The sequence below is a fragment of the Malaya genurostris genome, chromosome 1 (assembly GCF_030247185.1).
Source record: "Malaya genurostris strain Urasoe2022 chromosome 1, Malgen_1.1, whole genome shotgun sequence".
Lineage (NCBI taxonomy): Eukaryota > Metazoa > Arthropoda > Insecta > Diptera > Culicidae > Malaya > Malaya genurostris.
This window is the reverse complement of record NC_080570.1, coordinates 56,371,121-56,397,316: the sequence shown is the minus strand read 5'-3', so window position 1 is coordinate 56,397,316 and position 26,196 is coordinate 56,371,121. Positions and strand designations below refer to the sequence as shown.

At 36.1% G+C, this 26,196-nt stretch overlaps 1 protein-coding gene across 11 annotated transcripts in view; it reads left to right on the top strand.

Annotated features, from left to right (window-relative positions):
* Positions 1-26,196, top strand: part of LOC131440137 (uncharacterized) — a 486,136-nt gene that overhangs the window by 418,666 nt on the left and 41,274 nt on the right. For 8 of the 11 annotated variants that reach the window (XM_058611189.1, XM_058611187.1, XM_058611185.1 and 5 more), the window contains one exon: positions 17,374-17,508. In XM_058611189.1, the coding sequence (XP_058467172.1) occupies positions 17,374-17,508 (135 nt within the window). Of the gene's footprint in view, positions 1-17,373; positions 17,509-25,101; positions 26,014-26,196 lie in introns of those variants that run through there. The other 3 variants (XM_058611194.1, XM_058611193.1, XM_058611192.1) reach the window with 3 other exon arrangements.

Below are 26,196 nucleotides of genomic sequence, written 5' to 3'. Positions count from 1 at the left end.
AATAAAATGTATGCTGGCAACCCGGTACAGTTTGCTCATATAAGAGAGAGTACAAGGGAAAAACGAAGGCAAAGGGTATTGAACGAGCCACGTGGTCGATTTAAAACTCAACACGCGACCCTCTGTCCTCAGACCATAAGGTGAAATGTAGTCCCAAAAAATGCGCGCAAAATTTCAACCGCTGAAGTTAAACGAATCGCCGCACAAAGCATAACAAGCAAAACCGACACATAGAAATCAGGAATATTTTCAGCGATTGAGCGCAGTGAGCTTACCACAAGTTTTGTTGGGTGGTAAAACAGTTCAGTGTTTATTGTTATTGATTACTATTACACTAGAACTATGCGAATTTATAATTGACTAACACGGTAACATACGTGAGTTTAGTAGCAAACATTCTCCTTCTACAGAATGATTGAAAACAAGAAAACTTTCAAGTATTTTCAATATGTTTACCAGTAGTGAGATGAAATTTACGTAAAAGTCTTTATTCGACACGCATGATAGAGCGCGGTCGAATGTCGTTATCAATTAAAACACTGTTGAAATAAGAAATAACTGAACATTCACTGTCAATATATTCCATTCCAATTGAGCTTAGTTGTCGTTGTGTGACTGCAATGTTGCATAAATTCGTGTCATTATTTGATATGTAATTTTTGCTGTCGATATAATGCAACCGAACCCATCCAGCATTTCTCACACCACCACAATACTAAACAGCAGCGCGCAAGCAATATAGAAAATGCTTGAAAGTTTATGTTATAATCGGTCTGGTTTTTGAATAATTGATCAAAAACGCGACGCACGCATTCCGCTACATATCACCCTCATGATATGATAGGAGTAACGTTTACATGTCTTGATCTGTAAATTTATGTGAATTGAATTGTAAGGGTTCTTTTATCCTCATCTACACACTTACCAGCCGTTACCTACTTTTGAGTAGAAACTTAGCATTTTTTTGGAAATTAGCGTATTACATAAACCAGACTTACGAATGATGACCTCAATATTTAGGTAAACGGAAGATTGCCCAAAGTGTAGCCATGACCTATTTCTTTACGATCAAATTTAAGTTTGAGTAGATAATGATTCAGTTACAGCCCATTATGAACACAAAATGAATAAAAAAGTACGGGTGTGTAATGTCAGAGACATAACTGGATGTCGTGAATACGAATAAAACTGACACGATTTCTTTATATGAATTGTGAAACTTTCCCCTTTTTCACTATTATAATTTTAAATGTTTTTTGACGTCGATTATCTCATTTCTGATTTGCATATTTCATTGAAAGAAACTCAAGATGCTGTACAGGATTTATTTCTGCCTTTTAGAAGGATCAAATTGTGGAATTCTCTACGATATTTAGCACAGTTCGGAACATTTTTTTCGAACGATTTTCGCACAGCGAAAAGTTCACGAAGCAAATCAAATTATTTTGTATTTTCACTAAACTGATGATTTTTACCTTCGATTTGCAAAGAAGTAATCTTAATAGTTCTTTAAATAACATTTAAAGCCATTAGAACGGCAGATTTTATATAATGTTGTCCACTTTTCGTTTTCTTTCTCTCCAATGCAAACGACCAGAAGCTCCGTTGCATTATGCAATCGCTCTTGTTTGAGTTGTTACTAGCTTTGCGTACAAACCGCAACACATCCGCTCGCAGGTGCCGAATGATGCAAAACTGGTTGAATGCGTCTTCTCGCCTTGACGATCGGAAGGCAAATGAGAACTACGACCTGAGGCGTTTAAGGTTTTTTCAACCACGCAGAAGGTGCGCTCTCCGATGCCGCTGTTTAAATGCGTCTTCTCGCCCCGACGTCAGCTTCCATCCAACGCACAAGAAGAAATGATCGATTTTCGACCACGGTTCCCCTTTTATAACGTTCAGTTTAAGATATGTGCCTGCCTACCTCAAAATCGTCGTCCTTGCGCGAAAAACCTAAGCGAAAGTAAAGAGTTTTCCGCGTAGTTTTCAAATTTTGAGAAAACCTAATTTTTGAGTTATTTGTGGTTTTCTCACACTGCTCAAAATATTATCCTTAATTCCTGATCATATTTTTGATGAAATAGTGAAAGAATTATGTTGCTGCCATTAATACAAGTCGAGATATTCACGATTAAGTTCTGCCCATTCTTCCGTATAGCTAATTTTGAAAAGGCGCCCCATAGTAAAGTAAGTCGTATACACGACAATAAGTGACTTACTTGAAGTTTGGGTGGTACTCTCATTTTTGTTCGTACCTATTTCTCGTCTTTGATGTGATCCAAGTTTGAAGACAATTTTAGATTACCTGCTAAATCGTGCTGCATCCGTCGAAACAACCAGTAATCAGAAAAAGCAATTTTAGAAGAATACGATGGGTGTAGCAAAATGTTCGACTCGAGTGTTTCCAGAGTAACAATTCGATGTAAAACACCGATGTAAATGTAACTTTGAATCAGCTACTTGCAAGAGAAAAATCGCCTTTCAATATCTCTCAGCTTCAGTTCATAAGGCACCCAACTTTTTTGTTTTTGAATCATTCCCATGGTTTTTATTCGTACAGAATCTGCTTGTTGAGTCTGCTTCCAATATTTCTGCAAGATCTTCTTGCGTTTCACTCGGATCTTCATCGAGTAATGCTTCCAACTGTTTGTCTTCCTTTTTGCCTTTCTCATATAGAAAGGTTATGCAATCACTGTGAAAACCGACTTTTGAACCGAGGCCCGGAGGTCCGAGTGTCATGTACCATTCGACTCAGTTCGTCGAGTACGCAAAATCTCTCTCTCTCTCTCTCTCTCTCTCTCTCTCTCTGTGTGTGTGTGTATGTGTGTATGTAACCTTTTTTGCACTAACTTTTCTCGGAGTTGGCTGAACCGATTTTCACAAACTTAGATTCAAATGAAAGGTCTTGTGGTCCCATACAAAATTCCTGAATATTATTTGAATCCGACTTCCGGTTCCGGAATTATGGGGTAAAATGTGCAAAAAAAATGTGAAAATAAGTGCACTAACGTTTCTCAGAGATGGCTGAACCGATTTTCACAAACTTGGATTCAAATGAAGGATCTCGTGGTCCCATACAAAATTCCTGAATATTGTTTGGATCCGACTTCCGGTTCCGGAGTTATGGGGTAAAATGTGCAAAAAATGAAAATATGTTTTCTAGCTTTTCTCATAGGTTTTTTTACGATTTTCATAAACTTAGGTTCAAATAAAAGGTCCTGTGGTCCCATACGTAATTCCTGAATTTCATCTGGATTCGACTTCCGGATCCGGAAATATAAGGTAAAATGTGTGTTAAAAATTGTATACCATCACTGAAAAGTCCGAAAAACCGTAAAAAGTTTTCTAAATCGACCTCAAATCTTCTCCAATTAATAGTTTTTATCAATAGACTGTCAAGCAAACCGATTTCGGTTATTCTTTTTAGGAATCGAAGAAAATTATTTTGAAGAATACCACAGTATTATATATGATGGTATGATTGATATGAGAAAGGCATCATCACACCACTAGGTGGATTAAAACAGTTTTTTTTATTAGAGAATTCAGAACGAGGCCTGTCTTCAACGCTGAAATCCCATTAATGAAACGTCGAAACCATTTCCTACATAATTCATCAGTTGAAATATTATCACTATAAACATACACAAGCTTTTGATGCGCTTCAGCTGCACTTTTCTTCCGATTTAAACAGAAAACTTAAACTTCCCGCAAATGCTCCTTACTTAACCCAAAATTACTCATAATTAATACAGTGAAAAACAAGGTTCTTTTAAAAAACTCGAAGCAATATGAACTGAATATTAATCACAGATGTCTAACCTTATGAAACTATCGACATAAAGCTGTTACTCTTCAATATCCATAACAGCCAGAGCCATCTTTTGAAAACGGATCGAACTAATTTGTACTCTCAAAGTTTCTAAAATTTGTTTTTTTATGCACAATCATTAGAAGAGACAAATGGTAAAATTAGTTGAACATTGATGGGACAAATTTCGCCCGTCATGATTTTTCGTGAACCTCAAGGAAATCATCGGGGAGGTAATAAGAATAGTGAGAATAAAAAAATAAGAGATTTTAGACGTTCGATTCATAGAAAAATCCTAAATTTTAAAAAAATTAATATTAAAAATTATCATAGCGTCACCTTCTAAATTTTACATATTCATTGGAGCTCGAAAAATTGGTTTGGATATCTGTCGACTTGATTTCCCATTTTACCTCACGATGGAAAAAGTTAAAAAAAGATTACATCTCAGAAAAAAGGGTATAACATGATTGTTCCGATATGTTGTCACAAAATATTATAACAAACATAGAGAATAGATGGAACACTCATTTCATCAAGCTGGAAAGAATTCAGTATCGTTGTTTGCGTATTGCCTTGGGTTGCATGCAATCGACTCATACGATGAGCCTCGAAGTGCTGGCAGGCGTTCTTCCACTGAAAAACCGGTTCTGGGATCTCTCATATCGTTTGCTCATTCGATGCGACATTTTGAATCCTCTGGTGATTGAAAACTTCGAAAGGTTAGTTGAGCTTAACTCTCAAACCCGTTTTATGTCCTTGTATTTTGATTACATGGCTCAGAATATTAATCCTTCTTCGTTTGTTTCCAACCGTGCTCATTTCTTGGATACTTCTGATTCTACTGTGTTTTTCGACACATCCATGAGAGAAGAAATTCGTGGAATTCCGGATCACGTGCGCCCTCAAGTGGCCCCAAATATTTTTTATAATAAATTTAGAACAGTCAACTGTGAAAAGGTGTTTTACACTGACGGATCAAACATCAACGAGTCCACAGGCTTCGGCATCTTCAATCAAAACATCACCGCTTCTTACAAACTCAGTGATCCGGCTTCAGTTTACGTCGCAGAATTAGCTGCTATTCAGTACACCCTCGAGATCATTGAAACCATGCCCAAAGACCATTACTTCATTGTCACGGACAGTCTAAGTTCAATAGAAGCTCTCCGGGCAATGAAGCCAGGAAAGTATCCCCCATATTTCCTGGGGAAAATACGGGAACATTTGAGAACTTTATCTGAACGGTCTTATTTAATATCGTTAGTCTGGGTCCCTTCGCATTGTTCCATTCCGGGCAATGAAAAGGCAGACTTATTGGCTAAAGTGGGCGCATTGGAAGGTGATATTTATGAAAGACCAATTTGCTTCAATGAATTTTTCAGTATTTCTCGTCAGAAAACTCTCGAAAGTTGGCAAACTTCATGGACGAATGACGAACTGGGACGATGGCTACACTCCATTATCCCTAAGGTATCGACGAAACCTTGGTTCAAGGGGATGAACATGAGTCGTGATTTCATTCGCGTTATGTCACGGCTCATGTCAAATCACTATACATTCAACGCACATCTCCGGCGTATCGGGATCGTGGAGAACGGGCTCTGCACCTGTGGCGACGGTTATCAGGACATCGAGCATGTCGTGTGGTCGTGCGTAGAGTATCGTGACGCCAGGTCGAAGCTACTGGAATCCCTCAGGGCCCGAGGTAGACCGCCTGAGGTGCCGGTTCGGGATGTGTTGGCGAGTCGGGATAGTTCATATATGCTTCTCATATACCAGTACCTCAAACACATTGATATACAAGTGTAATGTGTTATTCCTCGCTCAGAAAATATAATCTCCACCTACAGGTTCGACACTAACATCCGCCCGATTCTCTCGATCCCCGTCCCTGTTCACCATCTTCATTGGAATTAACAAGATCTTTTTTTTTGTCACTAACTTTTTCGTTCCCCTTTCCCTGTTTTTTCACCATCTCGATGGCAACTAATTAGATCTCTGTCGTTTTCAAACATTTTGTTCCCACACCCCTTTTTTACCCCGTTTCCCACAATATTTACTTCTTTTTTTCATTCTCTTCCGTAACATCACCATCACCGGAAGACCGCTCCAGTCAATGACCAGCATGCGGGCCACCCGCCGGGCCTTCGTAGCCTGGGGGTGTTTCCCGCGGACCCTCACGGACCGAAGAATGCGGCCAACATAGAAAATTACCATCGCCATCTGGAATCATCTCATCCTAAATTCAATTCACCGGCCACTACCGATCGCCAGATACTATATTACATAATGATACTACTCTAGTTTTAAGTTAGACGATAATTAAGATTAGTAAATACCCTTGGCATCTTAGAGCTTAAGCAGTGTGCCTTAATATTATATTATATTATTGAATAAAAAAAAAAAATAGAGAATAGATTATCCTATATAACGTAAATAATTATATGTATGTGTGTGTGAAAATTTAATACCCGAAAAACAAATACTGAAAAAATATAGTCCATGCGGTCGAAAATATTAGTATGTAATTTGGGACGTCATTTCAGTAATAATGTCAATTGTGTGAGAAATATACGGTGTTTTCTGACAATTAGAAAACCAAAATGATAACAATTTATTTAAGCTTGATGTTACTGATCCCCAGAGGAAAGTTTCCATTCGTAGTAGACCCCTTCACAAAAAAAACTCTCCTAGAAAATGGAAGAACTCATGAAACGCGCACAAACTTTCTTCTCGGGAGAATAAAAAGTGCTCTAGTTTATTCGCGTGGGAAAAAATACGGATTTATATGAAATAAAACTAATACTTTTCCCTTGATTTTACGTTTCGGCTTAGACTCATCAGTGCGTAGCAGTTTATGTTGAACTGCTACCTCCGACCTGACGGTTCAACATAAACCGCTAGGCAGACGTAGAGTTAATGCTATTTGCAAAACACTTCTTTGATATTAGACCTTTTAATACTTTTCATTTAAACAGTAAAGTTAGTTGTATCATTACACAAATAAGATCATAGATAAATTGAACAATTTTTTTTCTTGACGTAAAGGTATAGCAGGATTGAACATAGACATTGTCGATAACATCAACTCAACTTTAGTTGACATGTAAAAAATAGTTAGTTTGTTTGAACAATAAAATCATCCGGAACAAATGTTTTTTTTTTCATTTGACTAGACAAAAATTTTGATTCGAATCAAACAAAAAACATTGTTTATTTTGAAAGGAGAAATAAATTCAAAACAACCATGTTTTAGCTAGAAATCATTATAAATCAAATTTAGAAATCTACCTATAGTTTTGTTATTCTAACTTTGCTCAAATTCTGTGTGGGTATAATAAACATTTAAAATCGAACCTAATTCCCTTAGTTGCTGTATTGTTTCTCCTTAAAAATTGCATATGAATTTATATGTCATTATTGAAATTATTAGAAATATTATAAGATTAATTAAATACAAGATAGATCGTTGTTAAGCACATTAGCGCAATAGAAAGTTTTTTTTAGTTGTCCTAAAAATACATCTAATTAATTTTTAGTTTTACGTTTCGTCTTTGACTCATCAGTGCAGAGCAGTTCAAATTGAACTGCTTAGTGCTAAACTCGGCAGTTCAATTTGAACCGCTAAGCAGACGTAAAGTTTCTGCTACTTACAGAACACTTTTTGTTTTGCAACGGAGTGCAATGTCTTTTCTGACGTGCCGAACGAAAACGTGTTTTCGACTATTTCTGGCCGATGCAGGTTAGGTCATTTAGGGGTTAGCCAAATCTAATTAATTGTTTTGCCAAAGATGTATTAAATAATTGTTTTGTTCTTTCCGTGAAGCGATCTGACCATTCCGATGCAAACGTTAGGCCAAATATCTCCAACCGAACAATTCATCATTTCTTTCCCGGGGGTCATTCAGCGTGTTATTCTGACACTTTGGCTATTCGTCTCAGCTAAACGGGCCTGGATTACGCTTCATTTATCTTGTAACTCTCCCGTATAATTTTCTGTTCAGTAGAGATTCAATGGATTAAAGACTGTCCGACTGACCTGCACGTGACGTGTTCAGTTTTCAATTCATCCAAGCAACCAACCTCTCAGAGAGCTACATCAAAGTTGGCAGTTGTTTTAATCTTAGCAAGTAATGGAGTGGTTTTTGCTGTAGCTATGAAGGAAAGGGACTGGTTTATCGTTGCGGCGGTGTTCTGTTACTTGTACATCGAGTAGCAGATCCGTCAGATTCATTTCGTCAAAACAATAGATGATGGATAATCAACCTGATTGAAATTGGTATGCTTCATTCACATCTTAGTTTGACCACTTTTTCTACATTTCAAACGCAATCTGGTTTAATCTATAATCTAACGGGAAGCGTTTTGTTCGGTCGAAACTTCCCATTCGAGACCTAACGTAGCAACCCAAGAAATATTTCTCAACTGACTTATACAATCCGTCATTGTGAAGTGTCATCAATTGCACGGCGGCTGAGCTGAGAAGCATAACGTTGTTCTCATGGGGTGAAAATAGCCTTGAAAGATAAATTTGCTGATTAAAGTTTGCTATTAATTAGTTGTTCCGCTCAACGTACAATGGTTCGTACATAGAAACTAATTACGAAACACCGTCATCAGCCATTTGTCATTTCCTCAGACTTCGGTACTCGCAGCGACGAACGAAATATTTTCAAGCCTGCGGTTTTTCAAACGGCGAGGAATTTTAATTCAAACAATCATAAAATTGAGTAATCACCATTCAACGCTTCCCGATGTTAGTTATTGTTTTGCATCGAGTGACAGTATACCAAATATATTATATATCAATACGGATCACACACCATCACGTGACGAAAAAGACTGTTAGCTCCGTCATGCTTAATAGTTTGCGTTTAGCGTGCACCTAGAAGTGAAATGTCAAAAATAATTGAGCACGATGTCCACATCTAGGTGTGAACATTTTTATATTTAGGCATGTTTTTTTTTCTGACGAAAGTAAATATCGCCTATAAATAATGTAGAATTACGCTCTTTTAGACAAATCGTCTTCACTTTCAAGAGTTATAAAGTAGTATTGCTCATGAATGTTATGAATAGTGCTGAAAAGGCGAAATGCACATTATCTTTTCTCTCAGGGGGGCAAGTTGGAATGTAAAAGAAAATTGTCGTTTTAATAAATAGTCTATGAATTAAAAGTTCATATACTAAGCGATCTGTCCCTTAGTGTGAGATGTTTTGTGAATAGTTTAAACTTTAAGTGAAAATTTGAAATTGCGATATTTATTTTCTAAAAAATAGTTGAATTCACTCAACAGACAAACCGTTCCAAAATTGGACAAATAGAAAATTTGTTTAGCTCTGAAAAGAATAATAAATAGTATGATAAGTGCAATACAGTAATCATAAGAATAATTTATACTTATTACTATTACTTCAATTGATAGCTTCCGTTGAGGCGAATTTCAAGTTACTTTTTATTTATATACTAAATTATTTTGTTTTGAAGCATTTATTTATTTAATAATCTACCTGATATTGTGTATTTATATCACTGGAACCGTAATCATTAGCACAGTAAACATGAATACAAATGGATTAATTTTTCAAATCTAGAAATTGTAGTACAAAATTCGGAACTGTTGGTTCTGGAACTAACATTAAGATTAATTTGTTTAGTTTTGCGTGCACATTTCACACACATTTATGTAAATAGGGATTTTTATAAAACAATGTTTTCTCTTCCGAGTTAGTATCAGATTGCTATTATAAACCGAATTTTTATTTCGTTTAGCTTATTTTTTCGTTTAGTGTATATCGAGAAATATTCCATATATTTGTCATATGTGCATTAAAAAATTTGTAGTGTATAAGTAACCTTTTTTGCACCGCACTTTACTGTGATGTCCCTCGTGAATCGAAAGAGGGATCCATATTGATATATAGTATATTTGCAGTATACAAACAATTGAAACAGAGCTAGTAGTAGTCATCTCATTAATAGAATCGCCATGTTATTTTGCGGATTACTCGACTTTCTTCAATCAAAGAATTGTGATAAAATCAAATAAAATATCTTTGCTTCGGCTCACAGAAGGAATGCCGCAGAAAAAACATAGTTCGAAAATTATGTAATACTGATATTATGATGACGCGAAAACTCCTATTTTCATCTTACTCTTAATGTCAATTTATAGAATAGAGGCAGCACATCTCATTGTAACTAATGGCGTTGGTATATGATATGGCCACTGGAGCTAAGATGAATGGGGGTACCGTTACCCTATATTCAGTTGTTTTGACGTAGGACTACGTCGTTCTTTACTATACTCACCTGCGTGCATTAACACGGAAGTGTAACAAAATTACAACTAGTTCATCTGTGAGTATATCGGCTGTTGGACGTTCGCAGTGTGAGTTTCGCTTCAAACAAGAGCAATTGCGTCATTCATCTGCTGGTCGTTTGCATTAGAGCAAAATGCAATGAAAAGTAGACAACTATGGGGAACATTATACAAAATCAGCCGTTTCAATGGCTCTAAATGTTATCTAAAGGAATATTAAGATTATTTCTTTGCGAATCGTAGGTAAAAATCGTCAGTTTAGTGCAAATCTAGAATAATTTAATTAGTTTTGTGCACTTTTCGCTGTGAAAAATTCGCACCAAAAGAGCGCAAATAAAATTAGCATTTGGCTACTTATCGTTCGAGAAAAATGTTCGAAAAGTGTTTAATATCGTAGGGAATACCACACTTTGGCACTTCTGAAAGCCGGAAACGAATCCCGTACAGCATTTTGATAGTTTCTTTTTTTTTAAATATTGAGATGCATAAAATGTTTAATTATATGAGCGTTACAAACTTACAAAAGACTTTTACTGGCGCCCTTCTTCCTGGAATACAAACGTAATCATCTGTAACAAACTAGTCCTTTCCAGGATTCCAAAGCCACTGACGGTCCATTTCAGGACCCCAAAAGCAACTCATTTAGAAAACTGTCTTAAACTGTCCGAAACCGAATAGTCCTTTTCAGGACTACAAAATCTCAAACGATCAAACGGTATCAATGCAGTAAATATCTATGCACATCTCGAATGCAGTCCTACGTCAATCTCGCATCTATATCTCTGACAACTTCAAGTTTTTGCATATTGGTTTCAGCTTGTACCAAGTGTAAGAAGATTGAGCTTCTGTGACTAGTTTGGTTAAGTTGTCCTTACATTTCGTTTTATAATCGTCTTTCTGGATTGGTGCTACAATGCGTCTAGTTCTAACCTTACAAGTCGGATGTCGTATGCTCGAACCACGTTCTGGACAATTTATCTAGTGTCAATAAAATCGTAACACAAGCTTGTGTTACTTTTGCTAAAGGCTAAAATGGGACAGCGAGGTTAGTTGAAATATAATGATCTAGTTTCTCAACAGTAATGTTACTTCGCAATTTGCTTTGGTAAACTTCGAATCGTCACTCACTGAATCTCTTTCTCTAGTGAGCATAAAACCTCCTCATCTATCATACCTACAAGTTCTAAGTTGTTGATAATTGTTGACTAGAAAATTCCATTTGCATTTGCATCTATTTTCATGAACTAAGGGATTCTAAGAAAAACTTTTCATTGGATGTTGAAAAAAAAAATAAAAATGTTTGTTTAATCATGAGCTAGCATAAGTTTTTTAGTTCGTTGGTCACGAACTAAAATTATGGTCCATATTTAGAAGAATTTTTCGATTTTTTTTTTTCACTGAATGGTGCATTGTTAGAGAATGCATAAAGACGCCAGATACATTTTTTGGCATGCGGCGAAATACGAAACAATGATCCGCGAAATATGTTTGATTCGTGATACTTGTCAGTTTAGTAGAGAAGTAAATGAATAACGTGTGCCCTAAATATTTATGTTATTACCCTAAGATATTATTTCGTATCTACGTGAGGATATTTTTATCAAAGAGAAAACTTTCCAATCTAAATCGACAAGATTTAGCAACCGAACTTAAACAACGGTTTAAATTTTTCTTGAATCGGAAAATATGAAGTAATTTTTGATTGCATCACAAGACCTTTCATTTGACCCTAAGATTGGGAATCTCGGTTCTGCAATCGCTGCAAAAAGTGAGTAAGATCCATTTTGAGCATATGAATAATCTCCCGACGTTATTATATTATATTATGTTATATTATATTATATTATATTATATTATATTATATTATATTATATTATATTATATTATATTATATTATATTATATTATATTATATTATATTATATTATATTATATTATATTATATTATATTATATTATATTATATTATATTATATTATATTATATTATATTATATTATATTATATTATATTATATTATATTATATTATATTATATTATATTATATTATATTATATTATATTATATTATATTATATTATATTATATTATATTATATTATATTATATTATATTATATTATATTATATTATATTATATTATATTATATTATATTATATTATATTATATTATATTATATTATATTATATTGTATTATATTATATTATGCTGTTGTATATTGTTTTATATTATATAATTTTATATTATGTTATATCACAGAGAACAGATATCCAACAGACATTCATACGTGGCAATTCGTGTGCAACGATGATTTTAACGGATATTCACTTGTATGCTTTACACAGCTTTTTGAAAAAGTTTGTACTAGCTTGGATGTCTGTTCTCTGTAGTTATATTATATTATATCATGTTATATTGAATTGTTATATATTATGTTTTTGTACTACATTATATTATATAATTTAATAGTATATTATATTATATTGTGTTATATTATGTTATATTATACTATATAATATTATATTGTATTATATTGTATTATATTATATTATATTATATTATATTATATTATATTATATTATATTATATTATATTATATTATATTATATTATATTATATTATATTATATTATATTATATTATATTGTATTATGCTCAATTATATCGACAACGGAAGGGGCAGGGAGTGCATCAGGGTATCTTACAAGTGAATGACTGGATGAAGGAGTGAAATGTCAACCCGATTCACAGGGGAAAGCTGTGTGTTTTCCCCAGAAGGTCTGAAATGAGTAAGATGCACCCTTCTAACAAACAAACCATCAGGCAGGTTTAAGCTGGTACAGCGAATTCTTTTATTATATGGCCGGATGTTATTGCTGGAAGGCGCCGGGTCCTCAAAGCCCATTTTGGCCTTCTTAACAGCAGTAATATGAAAGTTATCTGATAATCAAATTCGGATCTACTGTAAGTCTACCTGCATCCACTGGTAATGCCTTGAACTGATGGTGGCTTCACACATACATACATACATACATGAATAATCTCCCGACGTTAATCGAAAACCGAGAACCAGAATAGCCAGAATCGGTTTGTTTAGCTGCCTACTGATAATAGTTATCGATTTGTGTAGCTTAGAGTTCAGTTTACAAAATTTTTACGGTTTTTGTTTCGCCGGTTTATGTGACGGTGTAGAATATTTAACACAGTTTACCCTATAACTCCGGAACCTGAAATCGGATCCGGATGAAATTCAGGAATTCCGTGTGGAATCACCAGACCTTTCATTTGAATCTAATTTGTCGAAATCGGTATTGTAGTAAACACTACATGGTCGAAAGTTGTTGTAGACAGAAACGTGATTCCAGTATGCGAATTCAAGTAGTTTCAATTCAAATCATGATTTATGTTCAAAACCGTGCTCATGGGTAGAGATAGTCAAGCAAACATTTTTTTCAAACTCGAACCCGACTTGTACCCAATCGAAAATTAAAAAAATTTACCCGTACCCGATCAGAGCCCGAAATTCATTTTTTTTTTCAAACCCGAAACCGATCTGTCAAAATTCAAGAGAAAACAAATTTCTACTTGTGAAATCATTTACAACTTATTTACAGCGTCATTTGTTCAAGCAAAAATAGTAATTTTAGTGCGAGAAAAATCATTTTCCGCCTCTATTACTGTGTTATTAGCAACACCCAAGATTCCATTTTAAAAAACGAAAATTTTCAGTTCCCATTTTAACATGTGAGAAAATGCTATGTTGATTATTGTTAAAACATCACTTGAAGGGCCGTGAAGATACGCAAACCTAACCAAATATGCAATATTATGATGATAAATAGTTGTTTACCGCACTTTGGATTTATTCCTCAAGCATTAAAAAAAATTCATTGGGTTATACGAAACAAAAAAAAAATTTTACATTTTCAAAAAAATAGTTCCTGTGACAGATCCTAATACTCTACAAAATAATCGAAACCATATGAGTTCTCCACAGCAGGCTGTACGCTTAGAAAAACATACTCAGAGTTTGCGTACTACTTACTCATTTTCAAATGATACATGGAAACGTCAAAAATTGAGTAGTTACCATCAATTACCATGAGTAACTCTTACTCTAAATTTGAGTTCAACGTAAGAACTCGTTCTTCGTTACCGTTTGTAGCAACAGGTGCTATTCTTTATGCATCATAATATTTGCTTATGATTTTCACTACTCATTTTCCCTGAGTGAAGCAACCGCAACTTGATATGATGTTTTGAAGTTAAAAATAATTGTAAGCGGAATCATACATAAACACAGTAAGGTTATTTTAAGTAAGGAGTGTATCGAAAATAAGCTATCCACAAATTTTTCTTTCAAATTATGATAAAAAAAACGATATTTTATTCAAACTAAAAATGGATCCTTTATTTTACGAGGTTAAACTTGAGCATAATGAAAACTGAATGAAATTTCCGCTCTTCATCAAGTTTCGGACAAGTGTTGCATCGCGTTTTTTGGGCACTTGAGCCCAAATTTTTTTGAACTCCTGCATGCTCCCAGCTGCCTTACCAGTGTTCTTGAAACCCTCTTCACGACTGCCCAGTAACGTTCGATGGGTCGAAGCTGAGGGCAATTTGGTGGATTGATATTTTTTTCAACAAAATTTATACCTTTTTCCGCAAGCCGATTGAGAGTGGTTTTGGCATAGTGAGCCGACGCCAAACCCAACCAAAACAGTGGAGGTGTACTATGCTTCTTACATAAAGGCAGCAATCTCATCTGGAGACACTCAGATCAATAGATTTCTGCATTTATAGATCCGGTAGTGCAAACAATGGTTGACTTCAAATCACAGGAACATATTGCTTGCCATACCAGTACCTTTTAAATTTCTCCACTTGAATTGAGCTGTCCGCATAGCTCATATCCTCCCAAACGACGACAGTAAAGTATTGTGGACCAGGAAGGGGTTTTGAGTCCTCCTTTACATAACCCTCATCGTCCATCAAAACCCATGCATCCGGACACTGCAAAAGACGCGAATATAATTTCCGGGCCCTTGTTGCTGCTCGCTTCTTCTGTTCTACACTTTGTTTCGAGATTTTCTGCTTCTTGTAGGTCTTCAGGTGATTTCGCCTCTTGATACGCTGGATCATTCCGACACTCGTTCCTGCTTTTTTGGCCAAATCACGTATTGAAATTTATTTGTTCTTCATGATTAGAGATACCACTTTCTAGTCCAGTTTCGGGTTGGAAGAACCGGGGTTTCTGCCTCTTCCTGGTAGTTCATCCAAAAAATAGTGTTCCCCAAACTTATTAATGATGGTTTCAATACTGGCATGATGAATTCCAAACCGCTTCGCCAATTTCCGCATAGTAATACCTTTCTCACTTAGCCATGTGTCCAGAACCTTAATTTTCACTTCGTTTTCGATACGCGACTTTTTGAAAACGCAGAATTTCAACCGCACTAATAAGTAAACAAACGAAAGCTGACAGCCAAACGCACAGCATGCTGTGATCTGAGCATAAAAAATCTGTTTTTATCCACCTAGTGGTGTAATGATGCCTTTCTCATGTATAATATTGTGGTATTCTATTCAAAAATTTCTCTTCGATTTTTGAAAGAAACCAAGAGATTGTATGTGCATAACATACAGAATGAAACAGTGCGTTTCTCGCGTAGGTCATCCTTAAGAAAACGAAGTGGGTTCACTATTATATGTACTTCCGGCACCGGAACCCGAGAACCGGTATAATCGAAGTCGGTTTGTACGGCCACCAATTAACATAACATACAATTCTTGGTACTACCATAAGACCTTTCATTTGAGCTTAAGATTGGGAATAACGGTTTTGAGTCCAGTTTACAAAATTTTTTACGGTTTTTGTTTCGCCGGTTTAAGTGACGGTGTACAATATTTACACTTACCCTACAACTCCGGAACCGGAAGTCGGATCCGGTTGAAATTCAGGAATTCCGTATGGAACCATGAGACCTTTCATTTGAATCTAAGTTTGTCGAAATCGGTTCAGCCATCTCGAAGAAAACCTAGTGAGATTATTTGACACATACACACACAGACATTACTCAGCTCGATAAACTGAGTCGAATGGTATATGACACTTGGCCCTCCGGGCCAATTTTTACTAATCGGTTTTTCAAGTGTTTGCATAACCATATGAGAAAGACAAAACTATCACAAATACATGCGTACAACACAAATGTATGTGGATAGCTTATTTTCGATACACTCCTTATTGAGTGTCAGTTACTAAGTATTTTAATACAACATACTCAGAAAAGAAGCAATTTTTACGTAAATTTGATATATGCGAAAAAAATGTCACTCAAAATTTGAGTGGTAATTAGTCAATTATTTCTAGTCCAGTTCAGGCTCATGTACAAATGAAGTATTACTCAGTGAATGAGTAGATTTTACCCAATCATCGTTTCCAGTGGAAGAACTCAGATTTGAGTAACTAAGAAGTTATTCTAAATGAGAGTTGTTCCACTTTATCTGTAGACGAGTGAGATCTTACTCATTTTTGAGTAACTATTTCCAAGCGTGTGTAGAAAATTCAATCGTCAACTTAAGAAAGGTTCAAATAATGAAACTTATGTCGTTTTCGCTTGATGCCAAACCTAACCCAGTTTCCACTCTAACTGCTGTCAAACCGTTAGTTTGAAGCCAGTTTTAAACCTAGTTTCAACGTTGTTGAACCGAAAATCGAGTCAGTTTCGAACCTGGTTTTTATATCAGGTTTGCTCAAACCCCCGTTGCTAAGTGCGAAATCAACAAAATATCGTGAAAAGTGTTTGTTTGATGAAACTACCCTGGGTCAGTTTCAGTTTTCTCAAGCGAAAACGATATCAGATGGCGCGTCAGGTGAAATTAGTTTTGCGTTAGATTGCCAAATCAGCTGCAATCGTGGCTTGCTTCGATGAAACATGCACAGATTCGAAACGCATTGCTCTAGAACACTGGACAAGCCAACTGTAATTTCACTTCGCGAGTAGAAAATGACATAACCGAGTATAAGAAAAAAAAGTTGGAATTAATGCTACTACAGGGTGATATAAAAGTGTTGTCAGTATTGCGGTAGTAGTAGCGTGGTTTGATATATTGAATATTTTTCTTTTCTGATTCAAAAAATGCTTCCATCCAATTAGTTTTAAGTTTAATATGTGCTTCATTCACGTGACGTGACAAGAAAATTTATCCTGAGGTATCCACTGTTTGGTATTCTTTCAGATGACGAACTGGTGAAACGATCTCAGTGGCTACTGGAGAAGCTCAACTACCCCTGGGAGATGATGCCCCTGGTTTACGTGATACTGAAGGGATGCGACGGAGATGTCCACAAGGCGCACCAGCGGATCGACGAAGGTATGGGAGACTGTTGCCGACAGGAAGGATATTTGTATCACATCACTTAGACGTTGTGGCGTGCTTTCAAGACAGATGGATTGCAAGAAACCCCTAATGATTGGTTGGACAGTTTATCCAACTGTGTTGAGAGTTGTGCCATTCACTAATCAAATTATTAGCTTTCAGCCAAAACTCCTTAGATGATTTCGCCGTCGCTCACAATCGGAGATGGAAACTCCCATTGTGAGTCGATGCAAAATCATTTTTTCGATTCATTTTATACGGAGCAAATGAGGAAAATTTTACGTTTGGAAATGATTTATTACTCTTATTGAATCCACAGTCGCCCCACAAAAAAAAAACACCGATGGAACCCTTAGGTATTAACAAATGTCCGTAATTTTCGAATAAAGATTTCATTTTTTGGCTATAATTTGCTTGCCACTTGATTCCAACCAATCCAATTGACGGTGTTAGTGCCAGAAAATTACAAACTACTTCGCAGTTCCATTTGATTCCACACAAATGGCTCATCCAATGAATAAATGAGTGAATGAATGAATGCATACGAATTATGTCGTAAAATAAAATTTTATGACTGTAATCATTCCGGCGATACAACGCAAACCACTCAGGTACACGGTTTTTTTTTTCTCAGACCAGAAACGTGCAGCGGGAGGAAAAACGCCGTTATCTTTTGAGTATTATAATTTGCAGGGGTCGGTTCTCCGTTCGAGACTCATTTGTTTCCAATTAACATTACAACACAGTATAATCAAGTTAATATTGGCACGTGCTTGATTAATGGTTGAACGTGAAATTTATACCGAACGAATGTGTGTTCGGGTGATCGAACTTAGATTGTAGCTTATCGGAAATCTTGGGTATAAAGCGAAACACTTTGATAAAAATATACACTTATTTCAGTGGGAAATAATTTGAAGCAAAATAGATGGACAGACAAACTCAAACGTTCGGTGAGAAGTGAAATATAACAGTAGTTTGATCACAGCTTGTCTCGGCGGGATATCTGGCTGCTAGTCTCTTGTCAGTTCTGGAATAAAATATATTATCAGCACAATGATACTGATGATAAAAAGTTATGGCTTACCCACTATGGAAGGCATGACTTTACGAAATGACCAATTCTTCGAGATGATCTTCGGTGTAATTTAGAAGAAAAAGCTTTTAGTTAAATGATTCTAGCCCATTACTTGTAGTTAAATACGAGAATATTTCTCAAGTATTCTAATATATAATCATTAGTACCTTTTAGTCGGTACTAGCCTCAGATAGGTTTTCAATTCTAACTTCGAAAGGGTTATTACTCGTTTAGTTGCTAATACCAAACATACATACCTCTGCTACTTAGTGCCAATTGTCGAAGAATTACTGTTGAGTTTAACGTTTCAATCGAATCAAAACTGATCACAAGTTCCGGTAAAAACATACCTTAATGGCAAAGCATACAGTAAGCATTTCACGTGGTTTTATTGTGCCAATTAACATATATTCAGTTTTTGCAATGACTGAATGAAAGGAAACATATACTAGAGAATCTAAATGAATGAGAAACTCACAAAAAATATGCTTTTGGATTTTTTAACAGGAAATATCGTACACAGCATAGTACACGTTGCCGGAAGTTGATGACCTTTGCCACAAACCTGTAACTGCTTTGTTTGACTCGTTTTTTTTTTCTTAAAACAAATTATTCGCTGGCGCTTAGAAAACGAGAAAGTTCTGCGTTAAAATTTGTTTGATTGGAACCCACAAAGCAAATGCTTTGATACTTTCTAATCAATTGGGTCAATTAGCTTGGTTAGAAAGTCCATTCTGAAGATTATAAATCTATCGAGGAATTTAATGAAATAGTCAAAATTTTAGATACTCGATTTTGGAATAACTCATTGGGGTTTGAACGCTAATAATTTTTATTTTTCTAGATTCGAAACCAATTTCAATACAATCAATTTGGAGTGATTCTGCAAAAGGAAATTTTCGATAGAATTCTTTTTTCGGTAAAACGGCCTTTGTCAAAACTCAATTTTACGGGTCTTGCGATTGACACTATGTCGAATTATGAAAGTTCATAATCGCTAGTTGTCATTTTAGTCGCTCTAAAGATTGAAAAAATGCTGACTTTGATAAAAATATACAGCTTTACAAAAAAAATCCGAACAAGAATCGATTTAAAATAGTTAAGCTTTCATACGGGATATTTGTAGCTAGAAGAGGAAGTTCTCAAAAACAGAAGATCATGTAAAGCCTGTGTTTCGTCATCGGCTGAAACGACAGTTGTTAAGAAAATATTCACAGCTCACTCAAACAAAACCATGCGCATCTCTCATGTGAACGGAGACGTCTCATTTGTGACCATGAAAAACCACCACATTTTTTTCAATCGGTGTAGGTTTGTAGCACTACCCATGCAAAGGTTCTGTACATTAAGGAGTAAGACACTTTGCAAGCGTATCAGTAATGTCAACAATGTGTGCGTAAAAACAAATTCTTTGCCTTTTTTCCCTGATTTTAATCAAAAATTATTGCGATATAAACAATTTTGTACCTTCTATAAGTAAACCCGCAAAATAGGAACCTTTAATTTAATACGCGAAAGGCATTGGATATGGAATGTTATCGTAAAACTATTTATTATTCCGTAAAACTGCTTTTGTAACAGAAAATATTTAGTTTTGTTTATTTTGTGTAGCGCAATATAATACAAATGCATTGAAGCAGTGTTGCTAACATTCATAAAATGTAAGCAATTTTCCATCAAACGTTGGTGAAAAATCGATCAAAACTGATATTTCATCCACAAAGTCAAGCTTACCATTAGTTAGAGAATAAATTATTGCTAAAAGAGATTGTTTTATACTCAATCGTTCAAGCCACTTTGATGAACTGGTTGCACTGCATATATAAATACATAGATCTACGAAATACGCATCAAATAAAATATGCGTAATATATAAATTACCAACACAAGTCATCTTGCTTCACAATCGGCTGCGTAGTCAGTTGAAACAGAAAGTCAAATTTTACAAAAACAAAGTAATAGGCTTTGCTTTTTAGTTTCACACACTCCAAACAAAGTGCGAATAATAATACAACATAACGATTGAAGTATGTTTTGATACTCCGGAAAGATAAATAAACAACTCTCTTCAAGTTCTGGATATTTTTTTCGCACAATGAAAATATCGGCCGGGTGATGAAAGAGTCATAACCAGAACAAGTGATAACGAATAAAGATATCGTTCAAGTTTTTCGATGCTATACACTTTTGAGTGCATTTATCTCGCACGCAAAACCGCAGTTGAACCATATAAGCTTACCATATTAATGGTCCAATTCCGGTTCGATAATCTGTGACCGTATAATGAAATTCGAAATTTAAGGTGTTTTCTACGAGCGCTTTTACGAAAAAGTCGGTTTCATAGTTGCACTTCTGTTCTTACCATAATACTAGTTCTGGACCAGTAATAGACTAATTCTATATCTGGGTAAAGTTCCTGGCTTATAAACTGTATTTTTTGTTCTCTAGGATCAGGATCTGTATTAAAGACCAAGATTCTGCTTCGATTTTCAGTTCTAGAAGCTGAGTTGTAGTCTGAACCTGACATTCAGTAATCAGGCAGAATCTAGAGCTCTGGTTTAGAACTCAGTTCATGAATCAAGTTCAGAATTAAGCTCCCGAATCTAGGTTCGGAGCTTTATTCCAGAATCCCAAAGACTCTGAACCTGAAACAGATGTTGGTCTGGACCGGAGTTTTAGTTCCAGAACACAGGTTTAGAATTCCGTTCCAAAATCCAGATTCTCGGGATCAGATTCTGCTCCTGATGCTAGGTCCGGAATTCAACGAGAGAATCCAAGTTCAGAATTCATTACCAGAATCTACTTCTGAATTTAGTTCCAGAATCTAAATTCGTTTTCAGCAATCTGGATCTAGATTCTGAATCAGAATTCTAAAACCGATTCTGGTTTAAATCTGAAGTTTAGTTCCAGGTTTAGAATTCCGTTGCAGAATCCAGGTCCCCAAATTCAACTCCAGTGTCTAAGTCCGGAATTTATTTTAAGAATTCAATTCCCGAATTCTGTTTCGAAACGTAATTCCAGAATTCTGGATTCTGAGTCAGCATTCTAGAACTGAATTTTAAAGCTAGAAGTGATTCTGGTCTGAACCTGAAATTAAAATTCAATTTCAGATCCCAGATTTACGATTCAGTAACAGAATCCAGGCCCCGAAATTTAGCTCCCGAAACCAAGCCCGGAATTTATTCTAAGAATCCAGTTCCCGAATCCAAACTCAAAACTTAGTTAAAGAATTCTGGATTTGAACTCTAAACCAGAATTCTAGAACTGAATTTTGGACCTAGATTCTGGAACTGATTCTGATCTGAACTTGAATTTTAATTCAAGAACTCAGATTTAAAAAAAAACAGCTCCAGAATGCAGATCCTGATTCCAGGTCCGGAATTCAACTACAGAATCCAAGTTCAGAGTTTATTATTATAATGATTTTAGTTCCCGAATCCAGGATCTAAACTTAGTTTCAGTAGTTTGGTTCTGGATTCTGCACCAGAATTTTAGAAAAGAAATTCGAAACTGATATCTGAAATGGACTTCTGGAACTTGTTCTCCTTTGAATCTAAATTCTGGTTCAGACCTAAGACTTACAATTCAGTTTCAGATTTCATTACCAGAATTTACTTCTGAATTTAGCTCCCGAATCCCGAGTTTCAGTAATCTGGATCTGGATTCTGAACCAGAATTCTTGAACTGAATTTTAAAACTGGAATCTGAAAATGAATTCTTAAATTGATTTTTGTCTGAACCAGAATTTTAGCTCCAGAACTCAGGGTTAGAATCCAGCTCCATAACCCAAGTCAGGAATTCATTCAAAAAAATCCAGTTTAGTTCACGAATCCCAGTTCCGAGAATCTGGATCTGGATTCTGACCCAGAATTCTAGAACTGAATGTTGATGCCAGATTCCGGAACTGATTCTGGTCTGAACCAGAATTTTAGTTTCCGCCAGAGTTGCAATTTGTCAGTCACTTCGAATGACCTTGAGAGACTGATTTAAATCATCGTCAACTGTAATTTGTACTGTGAAAGTGACTGTCAAAGGCGATACTCGATAGTTCTATGGCCAAGTAGAAGCACAATCAGTCAAAGATAGGCGACTCTTTTTGTGTTCTCTCTCATTCTTCTATTCCCTGTTGAAGTAAAACAAAGAGTGTACTAACATAAACATAAATCGGTGAAGTTCTTTGCAAAAAGTCATCGGACTTAAATGTTATTGGAGTGAATGAATATATAGAATTTTAGATTTGACATACCGGCTCTCAGGGATCAGTGTAATTTCGCCGAAAGCCATTTCGCCGAAAGGGTTATTTCGCTGAATGACATTTCGCCGAATGGGTTATGGGCCACTTCACCGAATGCCATTTCGCCGAAAGCCATTTCGCCGAAAGCCATTTCGCCGAAAGGGTCATTTCGCCGAATCCTGAAATCGAAATTGTGATTGGAATTGATTTAAAATGAAGACAAATTAAGGATGATAGCGTTACCGCCCGTTTTGCTGATCTACAACCAACAGTTCCCAAGAAAACTATTAGCTACTAAGCATCAATGCAATTACATAGGTGTATCTACCAGGCAAATTTATGTGGTATTTTCCGTTTATTAAGTGAAAATGAAAACAATATGTAATGCGGCTACCGGCTTTCGGACCTATTTATAGCAAAAAACCTAACTTTGAGTAGATCGGGCAAACGAGGTGGTTACAGGTTTGCATGCAAGAGGCCGCCGACCCGCATCAGTTATACAGGAGACATAACATACAGTAGACATGACCATTTCGGTGAAATTACCCTTCCGGCGAAACGACTTTCGGCGAAATGGCATTCGGTGAAACGACTTTCGGCGAAATGACCCGCTCCCGGTTCTCAGACACTCAATACATGGTGATTTGTAGAGTCTGGTTGGCAGCTGCCCAGTGACATAAGCTATCCAATCTTTATCGTACAACGTTGTTAGTTGATACCCGTTCTGGTTCCCGTTCTCCGGACCAGAACTCACAAACTTAGATAAAATCGTCTAAATCGTGATTTCTGGACTTGAGTTCTGGATCGCAATTCAGGTTCCTATATTCTAGTTGCGCAACTGGAGCTGTGGTTTAGATCTTAATTTGAGTTCCTGAATCCAATCAACGAATACGGTTCCTGAATTCAGCCTCAAAATTCTCAGCTCAGGAATTGCAATCTGAAACTGATTTCTGGACGTACAACTGAATTCGGAAACTGTTACTGAATTTTGAGTTCTGAAACTGGATTCTGCATCTGTATTGTGGGCCTGTTTTTGAACCAATCAAAATGAGCCAATTTTGACTTATGGTTGGCCGACTGACAAAAACGTCCTTCTCAGTCAATTGCTCATGCTAGAATGAATGAAACGGATCAAAGTTCCAATAGGTAACGTGGGAATCAAGTGTCGCTCACTAAATAAAAAGATAGATGACTTTTTCAGTTTGAATGAGGCCGAAAATTTTGGAAAACTGTAGTTTTTATGAATTTATTTATTTTAGGTAATTTTGGTGGTTATTTCAATGAAAGATTTATCATAAATTGTCACCCTACTCTACACATTGTAAATTTAGAAAAGGTCACCTCATAGTAAAGTAAGACGCCATTCGCGTCAAAATTTCGATGTTCTTATGCAAAACTTGAAACTAAACATAAACCAATACACCAATATAACATAAACCAATGGAAACAAGTCATAAGTCGCAAAAATTAACTCAATATAAGAGTTTCAATCTTGTCCCATTTTCTTCCGCTGCACCCTGTACTTTCAGTTATTTAGTTTTTGATGCGGGATTCCACCACGAATTCAAAGCTACTATTGTTGTCTACTTTTTTAACATGGAATAGACAGTCGGTAGGCCAAATTAATAACAGACATGTTCATTAAAGGCAAAATATTTGGAATCCATATCGTCGTGAAATTAAAATTTCTCTGTTTAGATATATCGATTGCATTGCCCTCATTTCTCATTTTTTTACCACTCACGGAATCTATAACGAAGTTCTAAAATCAAACTACCAATACTCAATTCGAGTGAAGATTTCGAGCATAGTGTTTCTCATCTTTCGATAAAAATTTTCGGAACAACTTTCCTAGGATTCCCAATTATCATCGATTTTAAAATAAGCAATGTAAATCAATTTCCGCAAAAATGAACGAATATATTTTACTCATTTGCTACCGGTTTTACGACAACAATCAACAATCAAACCAACGGCCGATCCGAAAGGATCGGTCCACCAATCATCATCAACCGGAACGCCAGGAACAAAACCGAGCCTCAACGTCAACCATCAATCAAACCAACCGAAACCGAATCAAATCCACGGCCCCCCTTTTTTCCGGCCCCTTTATCCGAAAGTAATGCCACGTTTCTTTGTTCTGTTCCTCCCCCTTTCTACGTCTCGTGCCGCAGGTCAAGCCGTGGTCAATGAATACTCACGATTGCACAATTTAAACATGTTCGACGGTGTGGAGCTGCGCAGCATAGCGCGACAGTCCGGATGATAGACTTTTTACACGACGGCCCCGGTTCCACCGTTCGGACTGCCGACACTGAAACAGGAACACACGGATCAAACACACTAGCATTAGTAAGAAATAGTAACAAAACAAAACATACAGAATGAAAAACCGTCAGTTCAAACTAGCGATAGTAAGAAGCAATTGTTCGAATTTAATAACGCTTAAACAAACGAGGAACAGAAGTGCAAACAACGCAAGTAAGTACAACGATCGTGAGTATTCAATTGAAAACTGAATAAAAGCACAAACGAACAAGTGAACACTGAACTGAACAAGAGTGGAACTTAGCCCCTGTCATATTGGAATGTCGAGGTTACTATTTCATTGAAACCGTACTGAAGCATCCAAAAAAAACAACAACAACTTTCGGTAATGTAACTTCCAATTCTAACTTTTTCCACCAATATTACATCGACTCTTACTGAACGTCGGACATGATTCTCAAACACCCTCCTCAGTGATGATGCTATTCAATGAAAATGTCGACATGCAACCGTTCTGGGGCTACCACGTGTAGCTTTACTTGCGGGACGGTGTTCCTAAAGTGCAAACAAGTGAGATCAAATATAGTGCAAAATAAGTGTTTAACGAAGAAGAAGAAGAAACCGATGTGTGTTCCCATCTACCATACTCCTACGATCGCAGAGTGCAGCGCGGCCCGGCAACTCGTGTGTTTCTTTGTTTGTTTCTTGTGTGCCGGTACGACTCACCCAAAACAAAACAAAAATAGTTTCTACAACGGCAAACAACCAACAGCAGCAGCAGAATCGCCCAACATCAGCAGCCGAACATCAATCAAATGCAGCTCTTCAATCAAACCATCATCAATCAAACATTTGCGAATCGCTTTCCGATTCGATTCGATTCGATTCGATCCATTGATCGTCTCAATGAAGTTGACAGGTACTACATGAAACATTCAGTATACCATTTGAGAACGGTAGGATGCTAGGATTTTCAGGTAAAATTTTCTGTAAATTTCAAGTATTCCTTGGAAATTTACAAAAACGGTTGGCAATGCTCTAGGTAACTATGAGGGAAGCATGCACCGTAAAAAAAACTGTAGAGTTTTTGTTTTATTTCGAA